The sequence below is a fragment of the Scedosporium apiospermum genome, assembly GCF_000732125.1.
Source record: "Scedosporium apiospermum strain IHEM 14462 chromosome Unknown SEQ_SAPIO_0121, whole genome shotgun sequence".
Taxonomy (NCBI): Eukaryota; Fungi; Ascomycota; class Sordariomycetes; order Microascales; family Microascaceae; genus Scedosporium; species Scedosporium apiospermum.
The window spans coordinates 2,321,660-2,347,730 of NW_015971822.1; the positions used below are offsets into that span (position 1 = coordinate 2,321,660).

The 26,071-nt window shown below is 52.4% G+C and overlaps 1 protein-coding gene and 1 pseudogene across 1 annotated transcript; both read right to left on the reverse strand.

Moving 5' to 3' along the window:
* Positions 1–4,463: 4,463 nt before the first annotated feature.
* Positions 4,464–6,854, reverse strand: SAPIO_CDS8688 (annotated as a pseudogene; the record flags this gene model as incomplete).
* A 606-nt stretch (positions 6,855–7,460) lies between these two features.
* On the reverse strand, positions 7,461–17,376 carry SAPIO_CDS8689 (Nitrate reductase (NAD(P)H); the record flags this gene model as incomplete). Its single annotated transcript, XM_016790276.1, has 6 exons — positions 7,461–7,667; positions 8,224–11,483; positions 12,388–16,218; positions 16,280–17,037; positions 17,116–17,156; positions 17,224–17,376. 6 exons carry the CDS (start codon positions 17,374–17,376, stop codon positions 7,461–7,463), a joined length of 8,250 nt encoding a protein of 2,749 aa, XP_016640539.1.
* Between the last annotated feature and the right edge of the window lie 8,695 nt (positions 17,377–26,071).

The following is a 26,071-nucleotide window of genomic DNA, read 5'->3' on the forward strand; positions in this document are numbered from 1 at the left end:
TTTGAGAAAGATGACAGTAGATGAAAGACAGGACTCAGGTGGGGGAAACTAGGACGCTGAGGATGGGGTTGGGAGAGAGAGACGAGATAGAGGCCTCCATGGTGAAGGACATCACGGCTTATATAGTTGAACAAGGGTCTCGGGAAGAGCTCACATTTCATCCAGGCTTCCCCTTTGAATAGAAAGATCACGTCGAGTTCTGGGACGTCATTGCGTGCTGCCCCCCCTCCGTGTGTCCGCTGCATGCTCCTTACCAGGACATCCTTTCTCGCGACGACGTGAACTTCCCTTTCTGGTATAATACCCTTGGGTGGGAAAGCTCCAATACTCGAGAGATTGACACGTTCGAGCGTACAGCTAAGAAGAGGGCGGAGGGATGCATGCATGGTGGGGGAGAGAGGACGTTCCATCAACATGACAGTGAATGAGAGAGGTCCCTGCGCTTCCTAATCCGCTTTCCTCTTTGGATGGTGTTTGCTAACATGATTGGAGAGCGTGGAAGCACGGATAGGAGGAGGACAGGAATGGTAAGTTAAATGAGGTAAGTGAGGTACGTGAGCGGCCTATCCTTGACGCGAGGTAAGCAAGGAGCAGGCGCAGAAGTCCTTCTGAGGGAAATGGCCATATCGTCGAGGCGAAGTGACTTTGTGAGCAGATAATCGAATAATAGAACCGGGAAGGTGGGTTCTCGGGTGGGGGGTGTTAAAAGGGGGGGGACAGACATTGTGGGCGTGAGGGAGCCTCGAAACAGGGATGTGTGGTGTTCGTTTAAGGTGTTGAGAGTCAGGAAGGAAAGCCAGGCGGCAGAGGGAAGCTTGGCGAGGGAAAGTCGGAGGACGAGGCTGCAAGGCGAGAGTTGAGGTGTGCTGCCTTCACTGGCACATGGATTTCCCATCCACACTTCAACCCATTCCCCGAACTCGGGCGGGGTGGGAGTCTCGTGCGATGAGGTAAAGGTAAGTTCTTTCGGAACAAGGAAAGTGACATTTCTAAAATCCTGGTTAAGGGAAAGAAGTATGAGTGAGACAGGATATGTCGGTCTAGAACAGGAACGTGAGAACCATTGGGAGGGTGTGGACTCGTGAGGGCCCCCGCGATCCAGTGGTTCTCGTGGTGTTCTCCCGAAGAAGAAAGTGGTGAAGAGGAAATCTGCAGCTGCAGGGCGAATCCTACCATACGCGGGGTTACATTTATATATGAGTGCCGCTTGGCCTTTGCTCTGGAGGGAAGGGTGTCATCCGTAGATAGGGCGGGCGGGATGGGATGGGATGAAGAGGAAGAGAAAGAGAGAGGAGGGCACCAGAGATAAGATGTTGGAGTTGTGGTCGATCTTGGCCCTTTTTGGGTGAGCGAGGAACCTTTTGGTCGACTGCCGACTACTTCGTACAGCAACAACTACTCATCAGTATTCACATCTGCCATGCTCGGGTAACGCCCCAGGAGACAAAAGGGATCGATGGGACTTTTTCACTATGAGATCAGTGCTAATGGGCATCATAGGATTGAGACCGAAAGCACACGGGTAGAGGCGAGGTCGGAGACGGGACTCGGGTTCTGGCGAGAACAAGGGCTGCGGAGGTTTATGGGAAAGATAAATGCGATCTTTCTCCATGTCCGCTGCAAGTCCGGTAGTTGAGACTCGCTTGCGCGGGCGGTAATGAAAGCTTACAATCTATTCTCTTTTCTCTCCCTCTCTTTTGTCCCATCTTTCCTCGCTCGCTCTAACCACTTGGCGGGATTCATAGGTTTGGAGAAGACGGGCTCGGTCCTCCCCGGTGACGGAGCATTTCCTTTATTGCGAGTGCAAGATAACTGGTGAAGGGCATCACGATGGGAAAATAGAGGTGGGCTCTTAATTTAAAGCAAACTCGACTTATTTCATAGGAGCCAGCTACCAGGATCGGGCTTCTGACGTCTTTTTCTCCTTCGTTCTTTTTTTATGGAGGGGAATTTATATTGCCTGCCACACCCTTGGCCTCAAAGATCGCAGATAGCAGTCTGGTGAAGTGGCAGATCAGCAGGATTTCTGCTGCTACCGTGGCGGTCAAGATAGATTTTGGTTTGGGTCATCTGGAAGGATGATGACGTTCTTGAGGGAGCGTGATGTGTTCATTGTGGCTGTTCGTGAAGTCTGTTCTTGTCAAGGCGGGATTTGTCTTTACGTCGAGACATTTTGGTGAGAGATGTCGCCATTGCTACTCCCAAGGATTCAGAAGACACCTTCCTGAAGAGAAGAAGGAATTAAAATACGAAGTAATCCTAATGGAAAAAGAAAAAACTACCAGTCCAAGTCGGACCGTGATCGGTCGAGTAAATGCGAGGATTGAAGGATCGGACACGAGGGCGTGGCTTTGACGGTTTCTTTTTGCGAGCATCGCCATCCTTTGGCAAGCTCCAAGGTTTTGGAGTTGAGATACTCGGGGATTTTGGATAGCATTACGACTCTACGCGCGGGCATGGGATGATAAGAAGGATCCTCGAGAGTGGCTGTCAATCTATCTATTGCATGGCCTACCTTGTCTCTCGAGATCCCACAATCCAACCAAGAGTTCGCCAACGTCCGAACCTCCTCTTCTTCATAAATTGCATGGCGAGCAGAGAGGATGGATAAGCCCTCGCTTCGCCTCGCTTGTCTATATTATCTGCACCGGGACAGCCCTGCGTTAATAGAGGCGCGTGGTCTGGTCTGGATCTTGGAACTGGCCATCTTTGAGGCAATGAAATAGATCTGATATTTCAATTCTATATTCTATATCCTAGATCCCATACTTCATATTCGTACATTCTACGTCGTTCGCTGTCCCTTCCTCTCTCATGTCCGAAAACAAAGCCGAGAACGGGAGAACCAGGATTGTGGCAGTTCAGCTGTCAAACCAGGATCTGTTCCCGCGACTTGGTACACTGCTATTGCGAATTAATATATTAAAATACAGTCATGCGCGCAGAAACAATGGATTCCTCTTCTCTTTCTCTGTCCCCGCGAGGTGGTCCAAGCTCTTTCCTATTGTTTAAAATGCTCCGGTGCTGGTTACATTCCAAGTTGGAAGGCCTCTCTACAACCTCATAGTGAACACCTGCGAAGAACTTTGAGAATCACAGGCAAAAGTACCGGACTCCAAAGCAAGTTGATCAATCAATCATGTTGCTGACCAACGGGACGACGGAAATGACTTCTTTTGATCGGGGGTGGCGCGGAGCTACTGCAGGTCAGAACAAAGGACGTCAAGCGGACGGGTATCATCGAGGCGAACGGACATCATAAGCCTGCACGATGAGACCTTCCAGATTCCGATGCCCGTGATCGGTGCTCGTCTTCGATTTCTATTTACCAATGTCTCCTCAGATAGTATCACGGACAGACATGAGAGAGATGGATCATCCTGTTCCCTATCACGACTTCGACCTACCTAGTTCAGCAAGCACACCCTATCACGACACCTTGGACTTTGGGGCGAACAGCGCTCTCACTCAAGACTCAGCAAAGAGGCTGTACCTCGGAAAGGTGGCCAAGCCAAGTTAAACTGCGAATCCCCAACGCTGCGGTTACATTGCCTTGATCTCTCCCGCTAGTAGTCGCTAGGTACTTGTAAGCCCCGCCCAGCTGTAGACATCCTCCCGTATTGCGATGGCTTTCACCCCCAGAAGGAAAATGCCATGTCCTGCCGACGCCCGAAATCTTAGAACCAGGTCGGCTCATCTGCCGAATGCGTGGGGGATCCGAGAGGACAGCATCGAGTAAAATCTGTGGGTGCCCAATGCTGGGTTTGTTGGGCTGGATTCTTTTTCTATTGTCTCTTCTTTTTCCATGCCTTTTTCTTCTCCTTCTTTTCTTCTTCTTTTCTCTTTATTTTATTATTTAATTTTAAAAATTCAAGTATTAAATTATATGTTCGGTTTGGTTCACTCTAATCGTCTGCATCACCGCTCCCTCGGACTTGGCAAGAAGGCGGCATCGAAATGGCGCTGATTAAGGTCCCAATGCAGTGGAGAGTTGTGTCAAGGGGAACCTTTGGCATTTCAGGTTACATTCATCTGTATGAGTTGCTGGAGTTTACCTTGGCTGCGTGATGCTGGGGCTTTTTGATTTCCAAGTCTCTTCGTAATTCTAGAGTTCGAGCCATGATGATGAAATGTCGCCGAGGGGCGGGAAGAATGGAAGGGGGAGAAGAGTACGGGAGGATCTGCATGGGGGTCAATGATCTTGGTCGGCCTCCTGTGGGAAGCACTCGCCTTGAGAGACGCTCGGCCCTCTCGAATATCCATCAACGGTGGCATCATCCAACGTCCCCGAGGAATCAAATCTCATTAGTCTATCATACAACCCAAGTCTAAAAGCACAAATCCAACAATGACAGTTCAAAAAAATGCGCCTGCTGAAAAAAACACCATCATGCATCATTCTATGAACATTCTTGTCTCTTTCCTTCCATCAAACACACCCGCGGCCCACCCCGCCACACCTTCTAGATCACCATCCGATCCATGGCCTTCTCCATAGCCAACAACCCCTTCTCAAACTCACCCCTCAACAACTTGCCCATCTCGGGGGGATAGTACTCGTTCCACCACTCATACCAAGTGGCAATCTCATTGAGGTCCGCATCCTCGCCAAGTGCGAACCACTCTGCCAGCTTTTCGTGCCACATTGGGAAAACCTTGCCGGCCACCACCTCGGCGACGTACCGAGTAGGCAAGATACCCTCACCCTCACCACCGCTGCTCCGCGCCCATCGCAACACACCATCCAGGACGGCGAGGTAGGGCTCCTGATCCGCCGGGTCAACGCGGAAGTTCCGCTGGACGTATCTCGACATGCTGGGGACGACGTGACCGATAAGCAGACCATGCCACTCCTTGGATCCCAAGACTTCCTTCCACTTGGCCAGTCCGGGGATCGGTCCGCGCTCATACTCCCAAACGTCGATAAGTTGTCTAAACTTGCGGCGTACATCGGAGACCAAACCCGTGCCCCGGGGATCGAGGTGGTAGGGGGGTAGCAGGGGCAACCACGGGAATAACCAGACGTGAGGAAGTTGGTGGGTCTGCCTCTTCGTCTTGGGATTCCAATCGGTGACTGCTGCGTGGAGCTGTCGCACAATGTTCTCGATAAATTCGACGCGGACAAAACTGGGTAGGAGGCTGTCCCAGTGCGTGAGTACGGCCATAAGGGCGTCGGGGTCTTGGACGTTCCAGTCGCGGACGCTTCGGAGGGCGCGAGGGAGCCAAAGGCGGTAGATTAGACTTTCGTAGTGAGTCGTAGATCGTTGATGCTGTCTGTAGATGCCGTCTGTCGATGTGAACATTGAAGAGTCGACCTTTTGGACTGCCTGGTTTGAATCGGTATCAGGCATAAGTAGCGTCTCGAGACCCTTCATATCATCGGCATAACGCGAGGGCTCCTTGATGGGGTCCCACTCGGGGTCCTTGAAAAAAGGCTCGAGGGCAGCGACAATAGTGGCCGCAGTATCGGGCGTAGCAGGACCGACGTTGGCGGCCTTGTGAAGACATAATATGACCTTCTGCCAATCCGTTCCGGCAGCAGGAAGCTCGGTGGTGACAATGTCAACGAAGCTTTGCATCTCATTGTGCCCCAGCTGGAGACTCTCCATCTGTCCCTGACATTCACCGAGACGCGTATCAACCCAGGTGCGTCGCTCCGCGAGACCCCTCCACTCCTCGGAGAATGCAGACAAGTCGCGGTGTGCCTGTCTAAGATGCTTCCTCGACTCGACCGTCTCGGCAGACTCGGGAGCTGACGTAGGCGTGCTGAAGCCCGACGCAGAAGTGACAAGCTTGCTTCCAGGTCCGGTCATATCGAGAATGGGCATGAAGGCATCCGGGATGTTTAGGCCAGGAGCCATGCGCTTCATCTCTTCAGCCGTCATATATTTCGGCTTTTGCCTCTTCGGGGTGCTGGTAGCGCTGTCAAAACCGCCAAGCTTTCCCTTTTTGAGCTGTTGCTGTTGCTTGAGCTTCTTTTGCTTCGCCTTTTTGCGTTCCTCCTCAGAATCAGAGACTTGTTCACCACGGAGACGCGCCTGTCGCTTCTGTTCGCGACGTTCTTGCTCCGTCATCTCTTTCACAGCACCGAGACCGACGCCTTGGGGACGAAGGTTGGCTTCAACGACTATGTTTCTGCCTTGGCCCTCTTTCCCAAGACCCTGCCCCTGCTTATAGCCCATCTTGGCGAGCATTCGCGCTCCAAACGACTTTGGATTCGGCTTCTTATCCTTGCCGCCAAAGGCGCTCGGCATCGCTTTTTTCGCGGGCGTCGCGGTATCGCTGATATCATCGCGAAGGACGGGCTCTTTTTCCGACGCGGGCACGAAGCCTCGACCAAAGGGAGTGCTGCCATCGTAGATAGTAGCGGCGGGCTTGGCACCGAGTCCTAGGACGGGTTTAGATTCTTCAGCGCCGAGGCCGTTCTTGTGGGGCTCGGGGGACACGACTCGGGGATATTCGTCGGAATCGTAATCTTCTTCGTCCTCATCCATAGCTCCGTTCTCGCCTTCGCCGCCCTCGTCACTATCCTCATCCTCGGAGTCGTCTCTCTGGGACCCCTGCGAGACAAAGGCCATACCGTGGCCTCGAAGGGTCCTGGTCTTCCAGCCTCGACCGGGTCCAGTATCGTCACTATCGGAGCCGAACACACCCAAGGCAGCTCGTTCTTTGGCGTTGGCACCGCCCGCCATGCGCCTACGCTTGCGAGGTCGGAATTCGCCGTCATAGTCGGCCGAAGGGTCGGTGTTAGGCCTTAGATATTCGCCATAATCGGAGTCAGAGTCCGAGTAGATCCCGCCAGGAAGCGTTGAGACGAATTTGGGGGCAGATGTGCTGGTTTCGGAGGAATCCATAATTGGATCCTCCGAGGTTTTTTTTAACCACGGAGTGGGACAAAATAAAGGGGAGATGAGAATGGAATGCGAATCAAGGGATGGATCGCGTTGTGCGAAGAGGCAAACCTTTGTTAGGTTTGTCGGGTTGGGATGTGAAGGAGTGAAGGTGAAGTTGTCGCGAGAGCTTTAGCTCCAAAACACAGAGGAATCAACTTTAGAGGGGAAATTTGTGAATATGTCATTGATATCTTATCAACACGTGATTTGGCGATGCACCTTTGTGGCGCAACTCAGGATCGTGCCTTCCAAGATGAGATCCTGGTGATGAAGTGAATCAATAAATTTGATGAATTCTCCTCCAAAATACAATGGAGATATTGGAACTGGAGAGCTGGAGCAGACAACTTTGATCTTTCTTGATGTTTATTACTGAAATAAACGCCCTGGCTGGAGGTGGCGAATTATTGACCGTTTTCGACCACCTGCCTGAAATACATCTAAATGTCCACTCTAAATGCCCGTCTGACTGGGAGTCGAGAACTTGCGACAACATCAGCCACTCCATTCCCTAGACATTTTCGACAGACGTAAAATATCCCTAACGTACGTATTCGCTCCCGCGTTTTAAAGAGACGATGGACCCTCGGAATGAGATGATTCGAGTAATCGCCACCAAGGCGACCCGTCAATATGGAGATGCTCCAGCTCCCGCAGTCGCTCTTTCCCCACGATGCCCTCAGAATCCGAACGGGGGCCATTGCCATATTGCCACATGACTTTGGCCGACTGGTCGAGTTTATCTTCCTCAGAGGAATCGCTGAATGTCTCGTCCTGATGTGGATGTGGATGTCGAGATTTATGCCTATCTCATTCGTAACATCAATCAATATCATCGACTTTACCCCAATCTGCTCAGAAAAACTAAAACCGGATCCCAAGTCGAGGAGACCAGTGGTCTTACATTGCCATATTCACAAGGCAAGCCAACTCTAGTTGGGTCGATAATTATCAGCTAGGCCACAAAGAACATATCCTTTCCGCTATCCTAAGAGTCAATGACACCCGAAAGAAATATACTAAACGGAGAACAGGAACCAGGCAGTGGCTTGCTATTCTTGATGTTTTCCTCCAAGGGTGCTGCGATGTAGCGGGCCATGCCTTACAAGGCCTGTACAAGAGCCCGAGCCAACTAACACCTAAACTATGTCACGGACGAGCTCTAACCAGAGCGCTCAACAAAAGGCCAGTCTCGGACCACTCTCCTTTTTCTCCCTCTCCCCAACCGAAAAATTTCTTATAATATAAAGACTGTAGAATCCTCCAATGTCTTCGAATCTCTCAGGCTCTTAATACACCCCCAGCAGACGCTCTCACGTAAAACACAGACCTTCTTCCTCAGTGCAACAGCAATGACCGTAGCTGCGAGCCTCGCCTGCCAGTTGCCGCAGGCAAGGAATACGCAGCTATTGGCCGGCAAGCTCAGCAACTCTGACCAGTTCTCCAAAGCCGTGAGTGGAATATCGTCTTGACGATATTGCATGTCATGGCCGCCAGCACATCTATCGACGCTCTGGGCCGGATTGCGAATCCGGCAGGCTGAAGCTTTCCCGTCCGATGGTATGCCTCTCCATCGGTAGAGGCTAGATTGGTCCGTAAGAGCCTTGACGATGTCCAAGTCAGCGATCCACTGGCCTCTGCCGTGGACGGATACCACGCTCTCGAGTATGTACAGCTCTGTGTCCTGAGCGCCCGAGAATCCAATATCAACCTCCTGGGTTTTACCCGTAAACCAAAGATGCAGAGTCGTATCCGCGAAGCAGTCTCTGGCTCCACCGTCCCAGTCAGCAAGGTTGACGAGGTGCCAATGGTCAAGCTTTAGTTTCATGATGCGCGGCTCCAGTGGCGGGACAAGCAGGGCTGTTCCCGGCCGGCCAACATTGCCCATGACGTGGCGTATCTTGACATGACTCGGTCCATGTGATGGGTCGGAGATGAGGGCGCTGGAGATAAACATCGAATTTCCGCTGGAAATGGCCATGACATTTTGGAGTTGGTTCGGGTGAATACGGAAGTTACTCTCCAGGTAGAGAATCGCGGAGAAGGATTCCTGAATGGTGAGGCGTTTGGGACGCCATTTAATAGAGGTTGCTATGGTAGTAATCGCCTCTGCCACTTCGAAGGTTACATGCAGTGTTGGAGGTACTGTTTGTGTCTGACTCTCTGACAAGGCAGCAGCCTCTTGGAATGAATCTGTCTCGTTTGGAGGGGGAGATGGCCCAAACCCAAATTCAGCGTTGCCACCATCATCGTCCTCGTCATCGTCGCTAGTTTCAAGATAACTGGTATGCGTCGCAAGGAACTGAAAGGCATTTGTCTGCAGAAGGCTGCCACTGAATACACGAACGTCGATAGTGCTCTGTTTCAGGTGCTTATACAAGCAGTTAAACGTAGATAAAGCCCGCATCGACATGATGAAGCCATCATCCAGAGAGTCAACTGCGGATACCATAGTCTGGGCCAATGTCGCTGTGTTGAGATTGCCTGTTTCGAATAGGAGCTTCATGTCGGCCAGCTGAAGGGGGATTTTCTCCGGTGGCGAAATGTCCGACCGAAGAAAGAGAGCAGCGGACTCCTCATTTCCCAGCCATTTCTCGTAGTGCCGAACCGGCCGATCCCAGTACTCATATGGATGCAAAGATTGGCTAGGGGTAAGCCCAACATAACCTCGGACGACTCGCATGGGCCTGTTCGCTTTGAGGACTGTTACGAAAGGCTCTTGTTCCGCGACGAGGACCTCTTCACCCAGAGCCTCGTATCGCTTTTTCTGGCGCTTGAATTCAGCCTCGTAGTCAACGATGTCCTTTGTGGCCTCATGGGTGTCAGAGGATGGGGACGGGTGATCTTTAGAGGGAAAGTCAAGGTAATACATATGGTAGTCCTGGTAACCCTGGGGCGCGGTAGAAAAAGCAGTTTGGCTTGAAGCGGCTCCAGCAAAGGCGCCCAGCCTCATCGGTTCTGAATCCGGCCCATCTACATGCGTGGGATCGAACATGGGTGCTTCCTTCTGTACCCATCGCCTATAGCCAGTAATGGCTTTTCCCTCTCCACTCTCGGTTTGCTTAGTGACTAGCTGCTCAGCGGGTGTTGCTAATGCATATTCCTCCCGTCCGGTTTCTTCAGATATATATCGAATTATGGCATGATTACAGGGTATCTTGGCCCTCGTTGCTAGGCGGCGTAGAATATGTACCTTCTCCTCGGTGCACTTCGCCAGGGCTATCGCTCTCTCTGGAGCTGATAGACCGAAGTAGGGCTCTGACGGACCTCCAATGAAAGTGGGATGGTTTCTCCCAAGCCGTAGAAGCTGCGTGAAAACTCGGCGGTCCAGACCTTTTGAGCTGAGGTAGTTCTGTGCTGTCTCTCCAAGGATCTCAAGCCAAGTCTGCTCAACCCCTTTTGCATAGAGGTTACGTAGGAGAACTAAGTTTTTAGACAACTTTACCAGCCACGACATGCTGCCCTCAACATCAGCATCCGGTATGGCCCAGGATCCTAGCACACATCCCAGGACCGCCATGTTAAATTCGGCGAGACTAAGTCTCTTGCCCTCCGCTCGAATGGCGCCAGTTCGCTGGACAGGATCCCCGTAGTAACGTAGATGTGCCAGCGGCAGCGACCATCTCAGGCCCGATTCCGATTCTTCCCCTATTCCAGAGTTTTGCAACCCCAGAGTGAGAATCCCCGATGCCGGCACCAATGGGTCGCCCTGAGGGACAATCTTCGTCACTACATCTAGCACATTCAGATCAGGATATAAGTGCCAGGAAGATAGCGCCAAGAGAATCTCCCCGTTGTTCATCTGAAGAGGGCAGCCGCTGAGGAGGCTCTCCATACCCTCGAGCCCACTTTTCCACGTTTGAATAACGCTGTCATAGAGAGCTTGCTTCGAGTTGACGGACTTGCTCATATCGCCGATGATTAAGAGTAACTGCTTCTGCTGCGGCATTTTCACGATGTCTGCAATGCGTAGCCACGCTCTGGCGCTGGCATCCCACTCGGCCAGCTGCGATCGACTGACTTCCTTGTGTAGCGCGACCGCGGTTCCAACGTCGACCTGGCCCAGGTCTGCGAATCGTTCCTGGACCTCGGCCTTGCGGCTTTTGAGGAGCTCAACCCATATGGACACAGCCTCCGGCCCGTCCCACATGCGAGCGAGCAGGCATGCGAGAAGGTGGACCTGTATTGCACCCGACCCAGATGTTGCACCAGCCCAAATACTGGCTCCGTCCACGCCAACGTGTCCGGCGAGAAGACTAGAAACGAACTCGTTGCGATTATCCGTGCCACGTAGTGGCGATGCTCCTGATTCGGTTGCCGCTTTGGCAATTTCGGATGCGCGCCTACCGTAGGACTTGATCAAATTTGGTGTGTCGGGAAGAATCGACTTAAAGATTGCCCCCAGTTGGCGAGCCGTGAGGTGAAGGGCCCCCTCCTCGGCTTTTTGTCGACGACTGGCCGTTAAGGACTTCCCGAGATCTAGGAATTCTTCGGGAGGGCTGACTTTCACCGCTGTAAAGTCGAAATTGATGTTGATGAGTGCCTGAGTTGACTCTGCCACGGCAGAGAGAGCGGAAACGGCGATCCTGCCTATGTTGGCCATTCTCGGCGGTTATGAGGAGCTCTTGATCGCCCGAAGGAAGGACCTTGAAGCGTTTTGCACACGAACAAAGCACGTCTATAGAAGAATAGGTCTAGGGAAGTTTGACTTTGAAGAGATGGCGTCAGCGGGGAAGGGTTCTTGACGAGAGAAAATGAGGCTGACGACCGAGAGAGGGCACAGCCTGCTCTGGCGAGTGCCTCCCCTACCGCGCTGGCCCAAAGCCAACCACGAATGCAGCATTGCTGCCCTATCTCAAAGAGCGGGAACAGGAGGGGAGGACCATCGACGCCACATAAGTAAAATACGGCTGCTCACACTGATTTTGTTTGTGGGAGCAGAACTCTAGGAAAGCTTGAAGCTTTGCGGAGTTCATACGTTGAAATTTGGAAAGGAGTTTCGACCATTCCAATTTCCATTTCTTTTCCCATGAGTATTGTTCTTCGAAATCCACGAATTCTCAAATAGTCTTTGGAAAAGATTCACTTTCCCGATTTATAGAAGCAACCGGATCAGGTGTCAATGCAGAAGCAATTCTAGCTATCCTATCCCAAAGGGCGCCGACTCTCTTGGGAGAGCAAGCCTCCGTGATGTTCCTGAGAAATCCATCAACCTGAAGAAAAGAAAAAGGAAAAACCCCCTTCCCCAAAAATAAAGAACACAAGAAAGAATAAAAGAAAGTAAGATGGATCCAGCGATGGACCAGTCCACCATACCACCATCCATCTATACATGATATGCTTTTGTTGCAAAGATCGTCAGGTCAGATATCCATTTTATCCATCTCCACCACCCACTTCAAACAAAACGGAACACCTTCAACATTCATCCCTTCCCCCACAACAAATTCCCCTCAAAATGTAGGCTGCACCCTCGGCTCCGTCGGTGACTGACTCGCCACCAACTCCCGTAACTTAAACGTCCTCAACGACCCAGTAGAAGACAGCGCCCGACTCCTCCTCGCCGCCTGATACGAACTGATGCTCGTATTCCGACTGTGTCCCATCTGCCCGGGATCCATCAACCCCGGAGACGGACTCGCTGCGGAGGCCCTCGACCTGAGATTCAGCTTGTTGACCATCGTTTGGATCGCCGAGGCTGAGTCAAGCGGCGGGGTGGTGGCCGGCGACGGAGGCATCATGCGGCCCGTGAGAGCGTACCCGCCATTATTGCTGTGGAGGCTACCGTCTGAACTACCCGTGTTCCGACGGTGAAGGGGGATTCTTTGGCCGGCTAGCTCTTCCAGGACACTGGGCATCTGATTAGGCATGCCCGAAGAAAGAGGCGGGCCTCCTCTCGACGGCGACCGGCTCGACCCACGACTAGACGGAGGAGTCATCAACCCTGGAATCCTCGCCTGCGCCTGATTCTGCGCCTCCATCTTCGCAGCGAGTTGATCGAAATTGAGCGGCATGGGCGGCATCTTGCTCAGTCTCCTCATAGCCTTCATATTCTTATCGATGAACTGGCTCATACGATTCAACGCCACCGAGTTCTCGTGCGACTCCATGGCCGAAGCCCCGTGCGTCGGCTTCTGCGTCCGGATCGTGTGCCTCTCGTTCAGCGGCACGTGAACCCTTGGCGCCGTTTGCCGCGGCGCATCCTTGATCGTTTGCTGAATCTGGAAGAGCACATTGTCGAACTCCACCGTCTTCTCCGTGGGCTTGTAAGTAGGCTGGGCGCCCATGACGGGGCTATCGGTGAGCATGAAGAACGATCCGTCGCGGATGCGCCGCCGTACAAAGTTCCACCTCGTACGAGCGGGATTCCGCTCCAGCTCGGGCTTGTAGATGGAGTGCTGTGCGAGCTTGGAGTAGAAGAGCTCGAGGCGCTTAGCCATGCGCTCGAGGATCTGCATGAGGAACGAACAGATGGCCGTCGTGCGCTGCTGGTCCGAGGATACTTCGAGGTTCATAATGCTGTCGAAGGCGTCCATGCCGCGACAGGCTTCTTCGCGGATGTCCTCGAGGAGCTCGATATCGAGCTGAACAGACTTGTTGGCGTAGTCCATGATTCCGCGCTCTTGGAAGCGCGCTGACTCGCTGTCGCAGATGAATTGGCCCACGAGGGCGATCTCCTTCGAGGTGGCGACGGCGTCGGGGGACGTCTTGGCGCGCGCGATGGTGCCGAGGATATCGGGCAGCTTGGTATCCGCACCGCCGGAAGTGTTGGCGACAGTGAAGGAGAGCTTGAGGACGAGTTCCTGGAACTTGGGACCGAAAAGGGCCGAGAAGCCGCCCTGGAGGAGACGCGACTGGTATTGGTAGAATATGCGGACACCTAGCATGTTGATCATGGTCTCCTGGTACCAGAGCTTGTTGTTGTTGGAGCCCATCAGATCGTCCATCTCGAATTGCTGTGCCACGAGGGTCTCGACGCTGGTGCGTAGGTAATCGGCCCACATGTCGTAGATGCCACTGAGCTCCTCACACCCGTGGTAGTCTGGCTTGGGCGTGAGGTGGCCGACGAAGTACTTGGTGAGCAAACTAGCCACCTCCGGGTTATTGGTGTGGGCGAGAGCGTCGAAAGACTTGGAGCAGTCAACACCGGCGTTGGACTTGATGATGAGGGTGCCGCCGGGATGCATGGGACAGAAGTCGGTGACGTCGTAGACGCTACCGTGGACACCGAGCCAGATGCGGCCGCCGGGCCTATGGCCAGTATGAACGGCAAGTTGCGAAAGCGGGATCGTGGCGAGGTTGCAGGGCAGGGGCTTGGGTGTCATGAACACGTCCAACATGATCCTGCGCTCAGCAAACGCGGAATTGATGATGAACTCGGTGGTATCCATGGTAGCAGTACGGTGATTGTAGATCGCCTTGCGGATGCCCGACATGAACGAGTCGAAGACGGCAACTGAACCGCAGACGTAGAGGTAACCACCGAGACCACCCTGCTTCTTGGACATGACGAGGTCGCAAACGGTAGCGCCCTGCTCGGCAATCAGAGCATCAATATATCGAGGCTCCATTCTCTTCTCGACGAGGTCCCGCTGAACGGGGTCATACGCGAGACCGCGGCTATCACGAGAGAAGGCAAGATGCACCTCCATGTAGCCTCCGGAGACGTACTGACGCAGCTCGTCCTCGTAGCAGAACTTGTCACGGCTCTGCACACCGAGGTAGAGGATGTTGCGGCCGACGGTCTGGCCGATGCGGGCCTGCCAGAAAGATCGGAACGGAGCGATGCCGCTGCCGCCGGCGAAGAAAGCACAGGGAGCAGCACCATCAAGAGGAAGTTGGAAGGTGAGAGGGCGGGAGACACCGATGAGGACTTCCTCGTCTCCGCTGAGGGCATTCTCGGGAGAATCAATGGGAGGGTTCAAGAAACCACTGCCGACACCGCAGCGGGAGATTTCATGACCGTGAGAGAAGGTGGGACACAGCTTGTACTCGGCCCGGGAGACGGTGAGGTCGACGCTTGAGGGGAGGAGTTCCTCGGGGTAGTTGGAGATGGAGTAAGTGCGGGGAACCTCGACCTGGACAAGGTCACTGAGCCAGAAGAGGTCGGTAGTGAGATCGAAAGCTCGGTCCCAGATGCTAGGGGGAGTATCCTGCACGGCGGACTGGAGCAGGTCACCAAGCGAACCACGGACCGGCCACTCAGTGGTGGCAAGCACTTGCAAGACGGTGTTGGAGGACGCGCGGAGCATGGCGTGGATCTTGAGGACGAGATCTTTAGTCAAAGGAGCCAGGTGGCCACGGCGAAGGATGTCCTTGACTGTGAGTTGTCGGATGGCACCCGTCCTCCTTCCGTGGAGGTTGATGCCGTGATTGACGCTGTCGAGGTGTTCGGCGAAACGGGTCCACTTGCGATCAAGTGCAACACGCGAGTCGAGCATGTTTTCGAGACCGAGAGCCGCAGCCACCTTGGCGCACTCACCCCACGAGTTCAGGGGCATAACGGCCAGTCTGTCGCCAGGCTGGAAAGTCACGCCAGTATCGCTGAGGTCGAGAGTTACCATGGCGAGAGAACGATGGGGATCAGAGTCCACGAACTGCCGGCTGAGGATCCTAGATTTGTATCGGCACTCTTCAAAGGTACCGCGCATTTCATTGGGATCGACGAGATTGGCGCCGCGGAAAGGCTCCAGCCGCTCCTTCATGGCGTCAGAGAACTGTCGGTGAACTTCCTCCCAAGGTCGACCGGCGTTGTCGGAAGCTCCAGAGTTTCCGTTGGTCTCGGTACGGCCCGTCTTGGAGGCTACCTCGAGAATACCAAAAACCTTGTATCGGTGAGTGCCCATGAATCCTCGCTCGCCCGTGTATGCCTCAATGATTCCGTCCAAGACACCCATGAGCCGAGGGTCACCCGATTCAACAACGAATTCCGGAATGCGGTAGTGGTACTCGATGGCGGCGATAAAGGCCCTGAGGTTGGAGGGCAGCCACGCGCGGAGGTGAAGACCTTCATTTCCGAGGAAAGAGTCGTACTTCTTGCGACCAAGGAACGCGTCCATGAGGAGATAGGGCGAGAACTGGAGACCGGAGGCAGCGGGGCATCGCTTTGAGAGGGGAGCGGAGAATTTGCCCCAGCGAACCCACTCCATGGCCGAGACGTAATTGTCCCCTGAGCTGGGATTCGTCGAGATGGAGTGGAAGGCATTAGGCATTCGTTCGAGGATTTCCTTGAGTCGAATCATCTCACGGAGAAGGCCTTCGATGTTTCGGTTCATGACAGCCTCTTGGCAAGCGGCGATGGCATCGGGTCCATGTTGGAAGGAAGCTATGGACAAGGTTAGTGTCAAAAAAATGCATTCAAGCGTCCCACATTTCTCGTTATTTACCATCAGTATCACCACAGCCCTTGAGGAAAGCAATTTCCGTTCGTTCGCCGAACATGGGCCATCGAAGATCCGTGTTGTCGAATCTGCCAACATAGGGTACGGTAGACGTCGGATCCCTGACCTTGAGGTTGTAGGTTGCCTGGTCGTAGAAGGTGAGGTGGGGAATCGCACGGCCCATGCGACGGGAGATTTGCCAATACGGCAGACCGATAACCTTGGGAATACCGATGAGTTCGGGGCCGAGGTAATCGGCCATCTCGACTTGAGGGCGGGTCGATACTTTGTTGATGCTCACGCCATCGTAGCCGTCGTTCTTGTCTTCGTATCGGTAGATAGAGCAAAGCATGCCGAGAGCGACAATGGCAGCCCACAGCGCCCTGTCGGGGATAACATCTTCGGTTCCCTCCACCATTGGTAGCGCGGCAATGGATTCCCTAACACGACCGCGCCCGACACATCCGGGCATCCTCTCGCAAAGATCGGACCACACACGACCTGGTGAGTTGGCAAGGGCACCGGCAGCGTCATTCGCATCGGGCGGGAAGAAACCGTACTCGGCGCTGAGATAACCGTCCTTCCATCCTGTCCTGGCACCAATTTCCTCGGCTCTAATCATGACTTGTCGGGCGGGGGCGCCGAGCGCCACTGCTAATAAGTCGCGGTCGTCGGCTGTGAGTGTGTCGACATTCTTCACCTGTTTGATGTAGTCTGCTGACGGGATTTTGGAATACAGGATTTCGTTAATGGCCTTTCGTTCCCTGTCATGGTGTTAGGTTTTTCGCGAGTCCCAGTCGAGTGTGTGCCAGTCCTCGCCGGCCTGTATAAAATGGACCTACCTTGTCCTGAGGAACTCATCGACGTCTACACCTCTGGGGATCTATGAGTTACTAGTTAGTATTGCAGATCACCGAACAAACACTCAACAGGTATAAGCTGACACTTACATCAAAAGCAGCGTGAAGGTCTCCTGCCTGGGCATAGCCAGAGAATGAACAACCACGAGGTCCGCGGGTCCTTGAGGACGCCCTCGAACCGGCCGGGCACACCCCACCGGGGCCGGCGAATGACCCAGACACGGGACACGACCTCTCAGACATTATGGCCTATTACACACAAAAAAAATAGGGAAGATTTTGCAAAATGTATGAAAGGGAAAGGAACCTGCCCTTGGAAGCGAAGAGAAAAAGAACAACGCTTGAAAAGAAGCAAGCCGCCTGGGCCACCACACAACAACGGGCTCACAAAGAAAAGGATTGCGAGGAAGAGAAGAGAAGCGTCGCCCTCGAGGCTACGGCGATGAGCTTGGCAAAAAAGGCATTAGGAGGCAGAAGATCTAGAAGGGGGATGCGTCGGACCGCGACTCGGGATGGCTACATCTATTAATATGAAGTAAAACTACTTGTACGTAAAATTGTTTACACCGCATGTGGAGATCATAGGGGGAAAGAAAGGGGACATGGTACTGGCTACCCCCTAGTTTGGCATCGGTCTTTAGCTGCCAGACGGCGGGTAGCGTTGTCGGGATCCCCTCGTGGAGTAAAGCAAGAGAAAAATAGGGCCCGGGATACGGTGGTATTGGTAAATGTGTAGAAGTCCGACATGCGATTTTAGGTTACGGGTTTGGGGGTCCGAAACACGGCGTTGTGGGGTCAGGGTTGTTCAGGCCTGGCCATGGTCGCAATGTCCTGTCCACTTCAAGTCAACCTTAACAGCGTGTAAGGAGGCCCTGAAGATTCAAGATCCAGACCTCCTGTAATCTTGGCAATGTGGAGACTGAAGTCGAGGCGAGAGGAGAGAAGTCGAGATCTACCACTTCATGGCGCGATGCAAGGGAGATCTGGCTGAGGCTGACCAGAATGGGATATTGTCCGCTCGCGAGACCGACGAGAACGGTCGGAGGGAACGGGGCCAACAGCCAATCACGGACAGGGGAGGAACCCTGCTGGGAATATTCCCCTGCCGTCACTGTCACTTTGGAGGTTTTGAAAGATCTCAAACTTTGCCAAGGCGCTAATTTGTGGGTCGTCCAGGGGATGAAATTGATGCATGAACAGCCTGTCAGTCGAGCGAGAGCTCTGTCCATGTCATGCCCTGCCCTCTTTCTCAAACTTTATGAGACGAGATGTCAGTCATCCGCCTTTGTGGAGGAATTCTTGTTGGCTGTCTGTCGTCCCCAAAGAAGCTGTCAGGCGAAGAGAAACTGCCGGCGGTTAAGCTTGTGCCATCCACCCTGCACCTTGCTTTCGTAGCATCGCCAACGCCACTGCAACGTGGCTACGTAATCCAGCAAATTCTCCTGTCAGGGCTCGCATCGTAGCGAGATGTCAGGGACAGGCACGGTCTGGTCAGACGAGAGCCGCTGGTAACCTAGCCGCTGTCAACCTCCTGAGAAGTGCGAGGACAAAGTAATAGTATTCGCAGAGGAGAGATCAAGGCGGATACGGTCAGGTGCGTAGTGTAATAAAACCCACTGACCATATGGGCGGGCTTCGCTAAGCTTGCCCTCCTACATGATGAGGTTGATATTTCATGCGAAGCCGTCTCGTCCACGAAGCTACTGCCGGTCTGTCTGTTCCCATCGGTGAGAGTACTGAGAGCGGCTCGAGCCCGCAGACCGACAATGTCGAACAACAACAGAAAACAGAAACCTAAAAGAAAAGAAAATGGTACGTTGTGGGCTGGCGATGTTACAAGGACAGTCGAGAATACTTGACCAAAGCTGGAGCAGAAACCGTCTCAAAAAAGAGGGTAGGTGCGGGAAGGGAAGGGGAGAAGCCTAACTTTAAGAGGAAACAAGCTTTACGACAGGTGGAGGAAAGTCTCGGCACTTGAAGATACCTGTCTCGGTCCGCTGACGGGTGACATACACTAGATTAGGCGTGAATTATTAGCTGAAATGGTGACAGGCGAGTGTCTCAGATGTACTCTGATGTACGAAGTACGTCGTACTCTACTTTGACACAGGCAGCTTCTTGAGAGGGAAGGTCCTGTCCACCCTGCGGGGTCTCCCCAATCTTCATCAGTTTTCGAGATCTAAAGTTTTAAGATTATCTACTGTATCCCTGCTTGTCCTATGAGAAAACCAGGGAAAAATGCATTTCGTCTGTCCGAGGAGAAATCGCCGAATATGCTGTGAACATGGCATCATTAGCATTCGCCTCACCGACCGGGAGGGTCAGCAGAGTGGTCCCTCTGCATGTGGTCAGGGTGTGATGTGAGTGTGAGGACAACACATTGCTTGAGACTTCTTCTTCACGATGTTTGAGATTTTTTTTTTTTTTTTTTGTCTCTCCGCTAAACCACCGGTCCCATATCACGACAGGTTAAGGCCAAGTTTCCCTCCACAATGCCGGCATGCGACCCTCCACTCTAACCGACCATTCTGCCTACAGCCTACACCCAACCTCTACTCAGTTACAAACAGACTGCCCTGCCTGTTCGGTGATCACCAGCGCTGCGAAGATCCTTCCACCCGCCAACGTTGAACACACCATCTCAGCCATTATAAACTGCCGTTTAATATAGGCGGCAAAGACATGGCTCCATGCGGGTGTAGATCAAGCTGTTACTGGAAAGATCATCGTCCTTCTGGAAATATTTTTTTCGGCGGATAGATTACTATCTCGAAATAGAACATGCCCACTATTACTGTCGGTATGTCCGTGGTAGTGCAATGTCCCAGCTGACCCGTCCACTCTTCTCTCCCGCGGTCTGCCTAATCCCACTCGGCCGGGTCGCCGGAGAAGGACCGGTCGTCTCGCCTCATCGTCCATCCCCCTTTACATCGTTCGAGTTTGGCTCAAGGTCAAGATGATTCGTTCGCAGCACAGGCACGGGAGTTATGTCGTAGTACACAATTGTCTCAATTGATCCCGGATTCCTGGTCAATAGCATCAAGCGCCCACGCCGACACGCGGTCGACGTAGTTCACGAAATAGGGGGAGAGTGAAAGGAGAGGAAGGCGCGCACAGAGTTTTTAGCAGGTTTTAGGTTCCTTGGATGTCGGGATGTTTCTCCCAGGTTAACTGGCTGGACGCATGAGACCCCAAGCCAGCGTATCGCCGATGGACAGGGTTCCAAAGCCAAGATGGAAGATTTAGGAGCCAAGATCCAGGACCCATGAGCCTGTAACGGTCGAACAATATGTTGGATGCTTGATGCTCTCTGCAGATCAGGGGCTGGTCGAGTGGTCTGGCCTCACATGAATCTTGGGATTGGATCTTGGTCTCGTCAAACCATTTCATTCACCTTGGTGCACGTCCAGTCGAGCTTTCAGATATCTGCACTGTAAGTACAGTGGTAAGTACAGTGGCCAGCCCAGGCGTAATCCACTCAAGGAAGCGCCTGAAGCGTAAGTCAAAATGGCCTGAGAGAGCATATGTCAACAGTGTTTCTTTTTGTTTGATACTGTTTCATCATCGAACGTTCATCAGCTCCGCTTCACAAGGGCCCGTTTCATGGTGCGCCGCGGCATCATCAAATCCAAGCCGCTTCCTAAACTGTGCAATGACGAAAATACCAACTCATATAAACACTGGGAGTCATATCGTACTCGTACTTCAAGTGTCAAAGGATTCTCCGATCGAATACCAACGTCTGCCATGCTGTGTATCCAACCCGAGACAAGGCGTCATTCGCGCCACCTCTTGTTAAATCCCTAGGAATCTTAATGCTCACCTCTAGATGGGATGGATGTAAGCCAAGCCCTGTCAAGCTTGGGAAGAAACAAAGGGAAGAACGTCTCGTTCTGCCTTGACCTAGTTAGTCCACAGCACGTCTTGAGGAAAGACCCGGAATGTGGCCGACTCTGGACCATCCCATCAACTCACCCGTACGTTGCTTAGATTTTGAAGAACATCAGTCGATCGAGATTGATAAGCCTAGCCCGACTTACACCGAACAGGAATAAGCAGAAACAGACGTCTATCTCAGATCTCAGTACGGAAATTTGCATAAGGGCTCGAGGATACTTCCTTTTTATTTTTGGTGGCGGTCACATCGTGGGAAAGCCTAAATCCTCTATCGAAATTAACAGTTCATAATATTTGATATCCGTCACTAGTAGTTCATCCCACAGGCCCCCCCTTCATGACTCGTGTGCCCACTGGGAGTTCCATGGCTGTTAATTCCATGTCTCTTGTAATGTCCTCACTCTGTTCGCGGTACTACTTTCTCATGCCAGGGAGCTGAAGGAGCAAGCCAATGGGTCATTTTTCGGTCTCGAAGACCAAGGTTTTGTCCGTGATATCGTATTCCCCGGCCGAGGGAGTTGGTGCTCAGCAAGAGAATTTCCTATCTTTCTACAAGCCGGATATGGAAAATCCGGCATTGGCGTTCGAGCTGGATTCCACATGCCAGTCCCATGAGTATAGTAAAATCAACGCCTGGGGACCTGAGAGAAAAAGAGGCTGCCATTCAAGCACCCGGGCGTGGCAATCATGACGTAGTGGAATTAATGCACCTTCATGTGAACTTTCTTCGGCCTCGTCACCACATATAGCTCCATTCATCGAGCAGGGCGATCAACCCCCATCAAAGTGACCCATCATCGCTAACACGGGGATGTGGCTTCTCCAACGAGACACTTCGGGCTCATTATTCCGCCTGGGTCAAAGTAGCAATGGCGCCTCAGGTTCGACGTCCACGACGACAATAGCGTCAAATGAACCCGCGATCTGAATTTCCGCGCTACCAAGTCGAATTCGATGTCAACTAGGAAGCATCATCATCTTTGAGGCCCCTTGCACGTGTAACTCTGTTTCTAGCCCGCTCTTGTTAAACTAGAATATTCTCACTAATGAGTATGAGGAGTCATGACCAGATCCCAGTTGGCATGTATATAAACCCGATGTGGCCCCCGACCCAACTCCTTCCAGACTCTCATATCTCAATATGCCGCACAGAACTCCAGCCCATCTTACAATATTACGCATGAGTAGCACGTTTGGGGGGATAGTGGCCCTCGGTAAGCCTCGAGGCATCTGGCAAACTCATCCCAGCCAAGCGATGTTCCTCGGTCACAAACAAGGTAAGTTCCAAATTTTTTCATTCCCTTTCTTACATACAAAGCCTTTTATTCCATTAACTATCTACCTCAGTACCGTCATGATCTTTCAAGGACAGAGAAGGAGCTCAGCGGCTTTCTTCTGAGACCTCATACTCTCCCGCTAAACTCCCTGCAATTTATCGTGGATGCAAATACAATAGACCCCTAGCTGCGTGCGGCAATGATGGCAGACCGGTGAAGAAACAAAAAGGCACCAGATGGGGAGCGGCTCTCAGTGGCTTACAATCTTCTGATGATCAAAACCATCACCTCTGCCGGATCTGAGGCTGCCGAGTCGACGTTTGAGATTGGCTTGAAGCTTGAACGACATCTTGGGCTTCTGGGAAGAAGTCGAGGGTGAACGAAGAAATTTCGTCGTTACGCGGCGGATCCTAACATGCATGGGCGGTTAGCCGAAGCTAACCTAGCCCAAAGACCTGTGGGTTCAGAAAAGAAACCAACAATCCCAAATATCGTCACCGGCCTGAAGGCCTCAACGAAGAAAAAAGAGTCATCATTACCCACCTTGAGAGCTCACCCATTCTCTTCAAGAGATCGGAGGAAACTATTAAATGTGGGAGGTTAGCCGAAGCTAACCTGGCCCAAGGACCTGTGGGTTCAGAAAAGAAACCAACAGCACACATATATCGTCACCGGCCCGGAAGCCTCAACGAAGAAAAAAGAGTCATCATTACCCACCTTGAGAGTTCATCCATCCTCTCCAAAAGATCGGAGGAATCTAGCAAGGATGGGAGGTTAGCCGAAGCTAACCTGGCCCAAAGACCTGTGGGTTCAGAAAACCATGAGTGGTATCTTCAGCACGAGTGCGTCAGAAAGTGTGGGGCATCATCACTACCCACCTTGAGAGCTCTCTTCAAGAGATCGGAGGAAACTATTAAGTGTGGGAGGTTAGCCGAGGCTAACCTGGTCCAAGGACCTGTGGGTTCAGAAAACCATGTTGTATCTTCAGCCCGAGGGCATCAGAAATTGTGGCGCATCATCATTACCCACCTTGACAGCTCGTCCATTCTCTTCAAGAGATCGGAGAAATCTATTATGTGTGGGAGGTTAGCCGGAGCTAACCTGGTCCAAGGACCTGTGGGTTCAGAAAACCATGTTGTGTCTTCAGCTCGAGAGCGTCAGAAAGTGTGTGCATCATCACTACCCACCCTGATATTGTGCGGTCCCCGAGAAGGGCTCGCCATTACCAAGAGCGGGGAGGTCAGCGAAGCTGATCGGGTTCGTATAAGTCTATGGCGGGAGCGAGGAGGTCAGTCAATGGCCGTTTCGATGCAATTGGCACCGGTTGCAAAGGTTCAGAGCGCGGGGACGAAGCCTGAACGCACAGTTGTCGGGGAGCACTCGCCCGCACTTGTACATGCCTTGTCTATAAAGAACCGGTGTGAGGGATTGGGACCCGTGATGAGATTTCACTCCCTGCACTACGTGCGGTGCCCTGCGGGACAGAGTCTTGCGCGGCGAAAATGGGAGTCGAAGCTGAGGTCCTTGACACATTGCCTGACATGTTTTTGCCCATCCGGATTAGTTGATCTGTGACGTGGCTTCTCGGGAGTGTTGGGAAGCCCGAGAAGAAATGGAGAACTGCACTTACACATCAAACTGGGAGAAACTAACACACGATTCCAGGACCGACGATACAAGAGATGCTCGATAACTAAGGAGCCGTTGGGTAGATGGGAACATGACGACAAGGGGAACGGGGCACGATGGAACATGGAAACTGGAGACTGAACCAGGGCACAGGAGATGGATTACGATTAGTTCACGATGGAGGAAGATGATGAATGGAAGATGATGAAGATGATGGACGGTTGACAAGCTGAATGGATCATAGAAGAATGAATGGATGCTGGGAAAAGAGGGAGACAGTTTGGAATCGGAGTCAAGAGGGCAAAATATATTACCAAGTTCTCTTTAGAGGGATAGTGGTCATGACTTCTGTGTTCAAGGACATATCATGGAAAGAGCTAGCTATTTTGTGACATCAAGTATCTACGATCTTCACAGCCCACTACTTTCAATGCAGTTGCAGCCTCCAATCTGTTCAAGTGTAAGGGAGGGCAACTTCTGAGGGGGTTGAATTGTCCGGAGCTCCTTCGATGGCGTGAACTGGGCTGGTTGCTTCGATCTTGCCGTGTACGTCGTTCTGGCCTGCCACCGCTGAGAGACGGAAGGCGGGGTTATCCGCTCTTGCTTGAACTAGTCTTACTCCTCCTCGCAGTCTATCTTGTTACGAAAGAGAGATCTTTCCATCTATATTGTCGAGCAGTTACGGGTAGGGGCTTTGTGACCGACTGGATTTTTCTCCCCGGTCAACCTTCCGGTCTCCAACGTATCTGGACGAAGGTATAAGTGGCTCCTACTCGGATTTACAAGACCTTACAAGGCGAGGATCTCTCCTGTGATATTCACATGGTAACAATTAAAAGTAACGGAGAAGGATCTGTCCTGGGTTTTATTGGCTTGTGGGTACTATGGAGGAAGGACGCCGCCGGCGAGGGCGGTTGGGTCCGGGATGCATCAGAAGCTCGCGGGAGGATGTCCGTCCGGCGCCGTTTTGCCACGCCGGTCGGGCGGCATGGCAAAAGAAAAGAACCGGCGATGGAGTGGGGTAGCTTCGAGGCTACACATTACGCTACTAATTGTCTAATGATGGAGTTGAGATCAATGACGAGACGCACAGCTTAAGCGTGATCCCTTGTGATATTCCACAAATTTTGATTCCTCAATCCTCAATCGCCCACGCAAGCCTCAACCTCGACTGCTCGAGGAAGGGAGCCTTCGAGACCCAAATCTAAAGCAGCTGGAATACGAAGGAACGAGTGCCAGGATGACGACGACTGATAAGACTGATAATGCTAACAGCGCGCTGGAGAAAGACTAATGCTGAGATGTGGTATTCGTCGTCCATCCGTTCGAAATGGATCACCCCTGTTTTATTTTTCCTAATCGGGGGGCCCTCATGAGGCCCCCCCGATTAGGAAAAAAAAAAAAAAAAAAAAAAAAAAAAAAAAAACACCCTCTGTCCACCTTACATCAAGCTTTCGCTCCTCGACTTGAGCAACACCCAAGCATACCCGTAATCGAGTAGATGGCTGTTCGACGACGACATATTCAATTCGAAGGCACAGTTGAGGAGTACTCCCTTTATCTCGAAGAGTTGGTCGAAAATTTGAGATCTGAAGTGGAAGACCTGAAGGCGGCGTGCCGACAATGTGAAATCTGTCAAGCAGTTCGCGCCTCGACACCACCAGGAGATACACCATCGAAAAATGCACCCCGAGAAACTCGATGGGAGAGGGAGATCGACGATCTCTTATCTCATATGCCCGAAGACAAAATGTCATGGCTCGAGTTGAGGGAAAATGCAGGGCTATCGATTGCTTTTCCCCATCTTCTTTTTTATGTTAAGCTCAATTTTCCCCGGTTCACAATCGACCAATTGAGGATGACTGACAAGAATAAAATTGGTCATTTCTCTGATCTATTTCTGGACGAGTCTGCTCGGGTCAATTTTACCGCGTCTTACCTGCACTGGTTGCCTTTTTGGCAGTGAAGCGAAGCGACCTGGACGATCCCCACGTGACTTGTAGGGCAGGCGGAATGCTTCCTCGATAGGTTTTCTTCGTCCTTTACTTGTCACCATAGGATTCTTGCATTTTATTGCCTCGTTGTTTGCTGTCTCAGGGAGACGGGGATGTATGATCTTTGAAGCTGTGGATTAT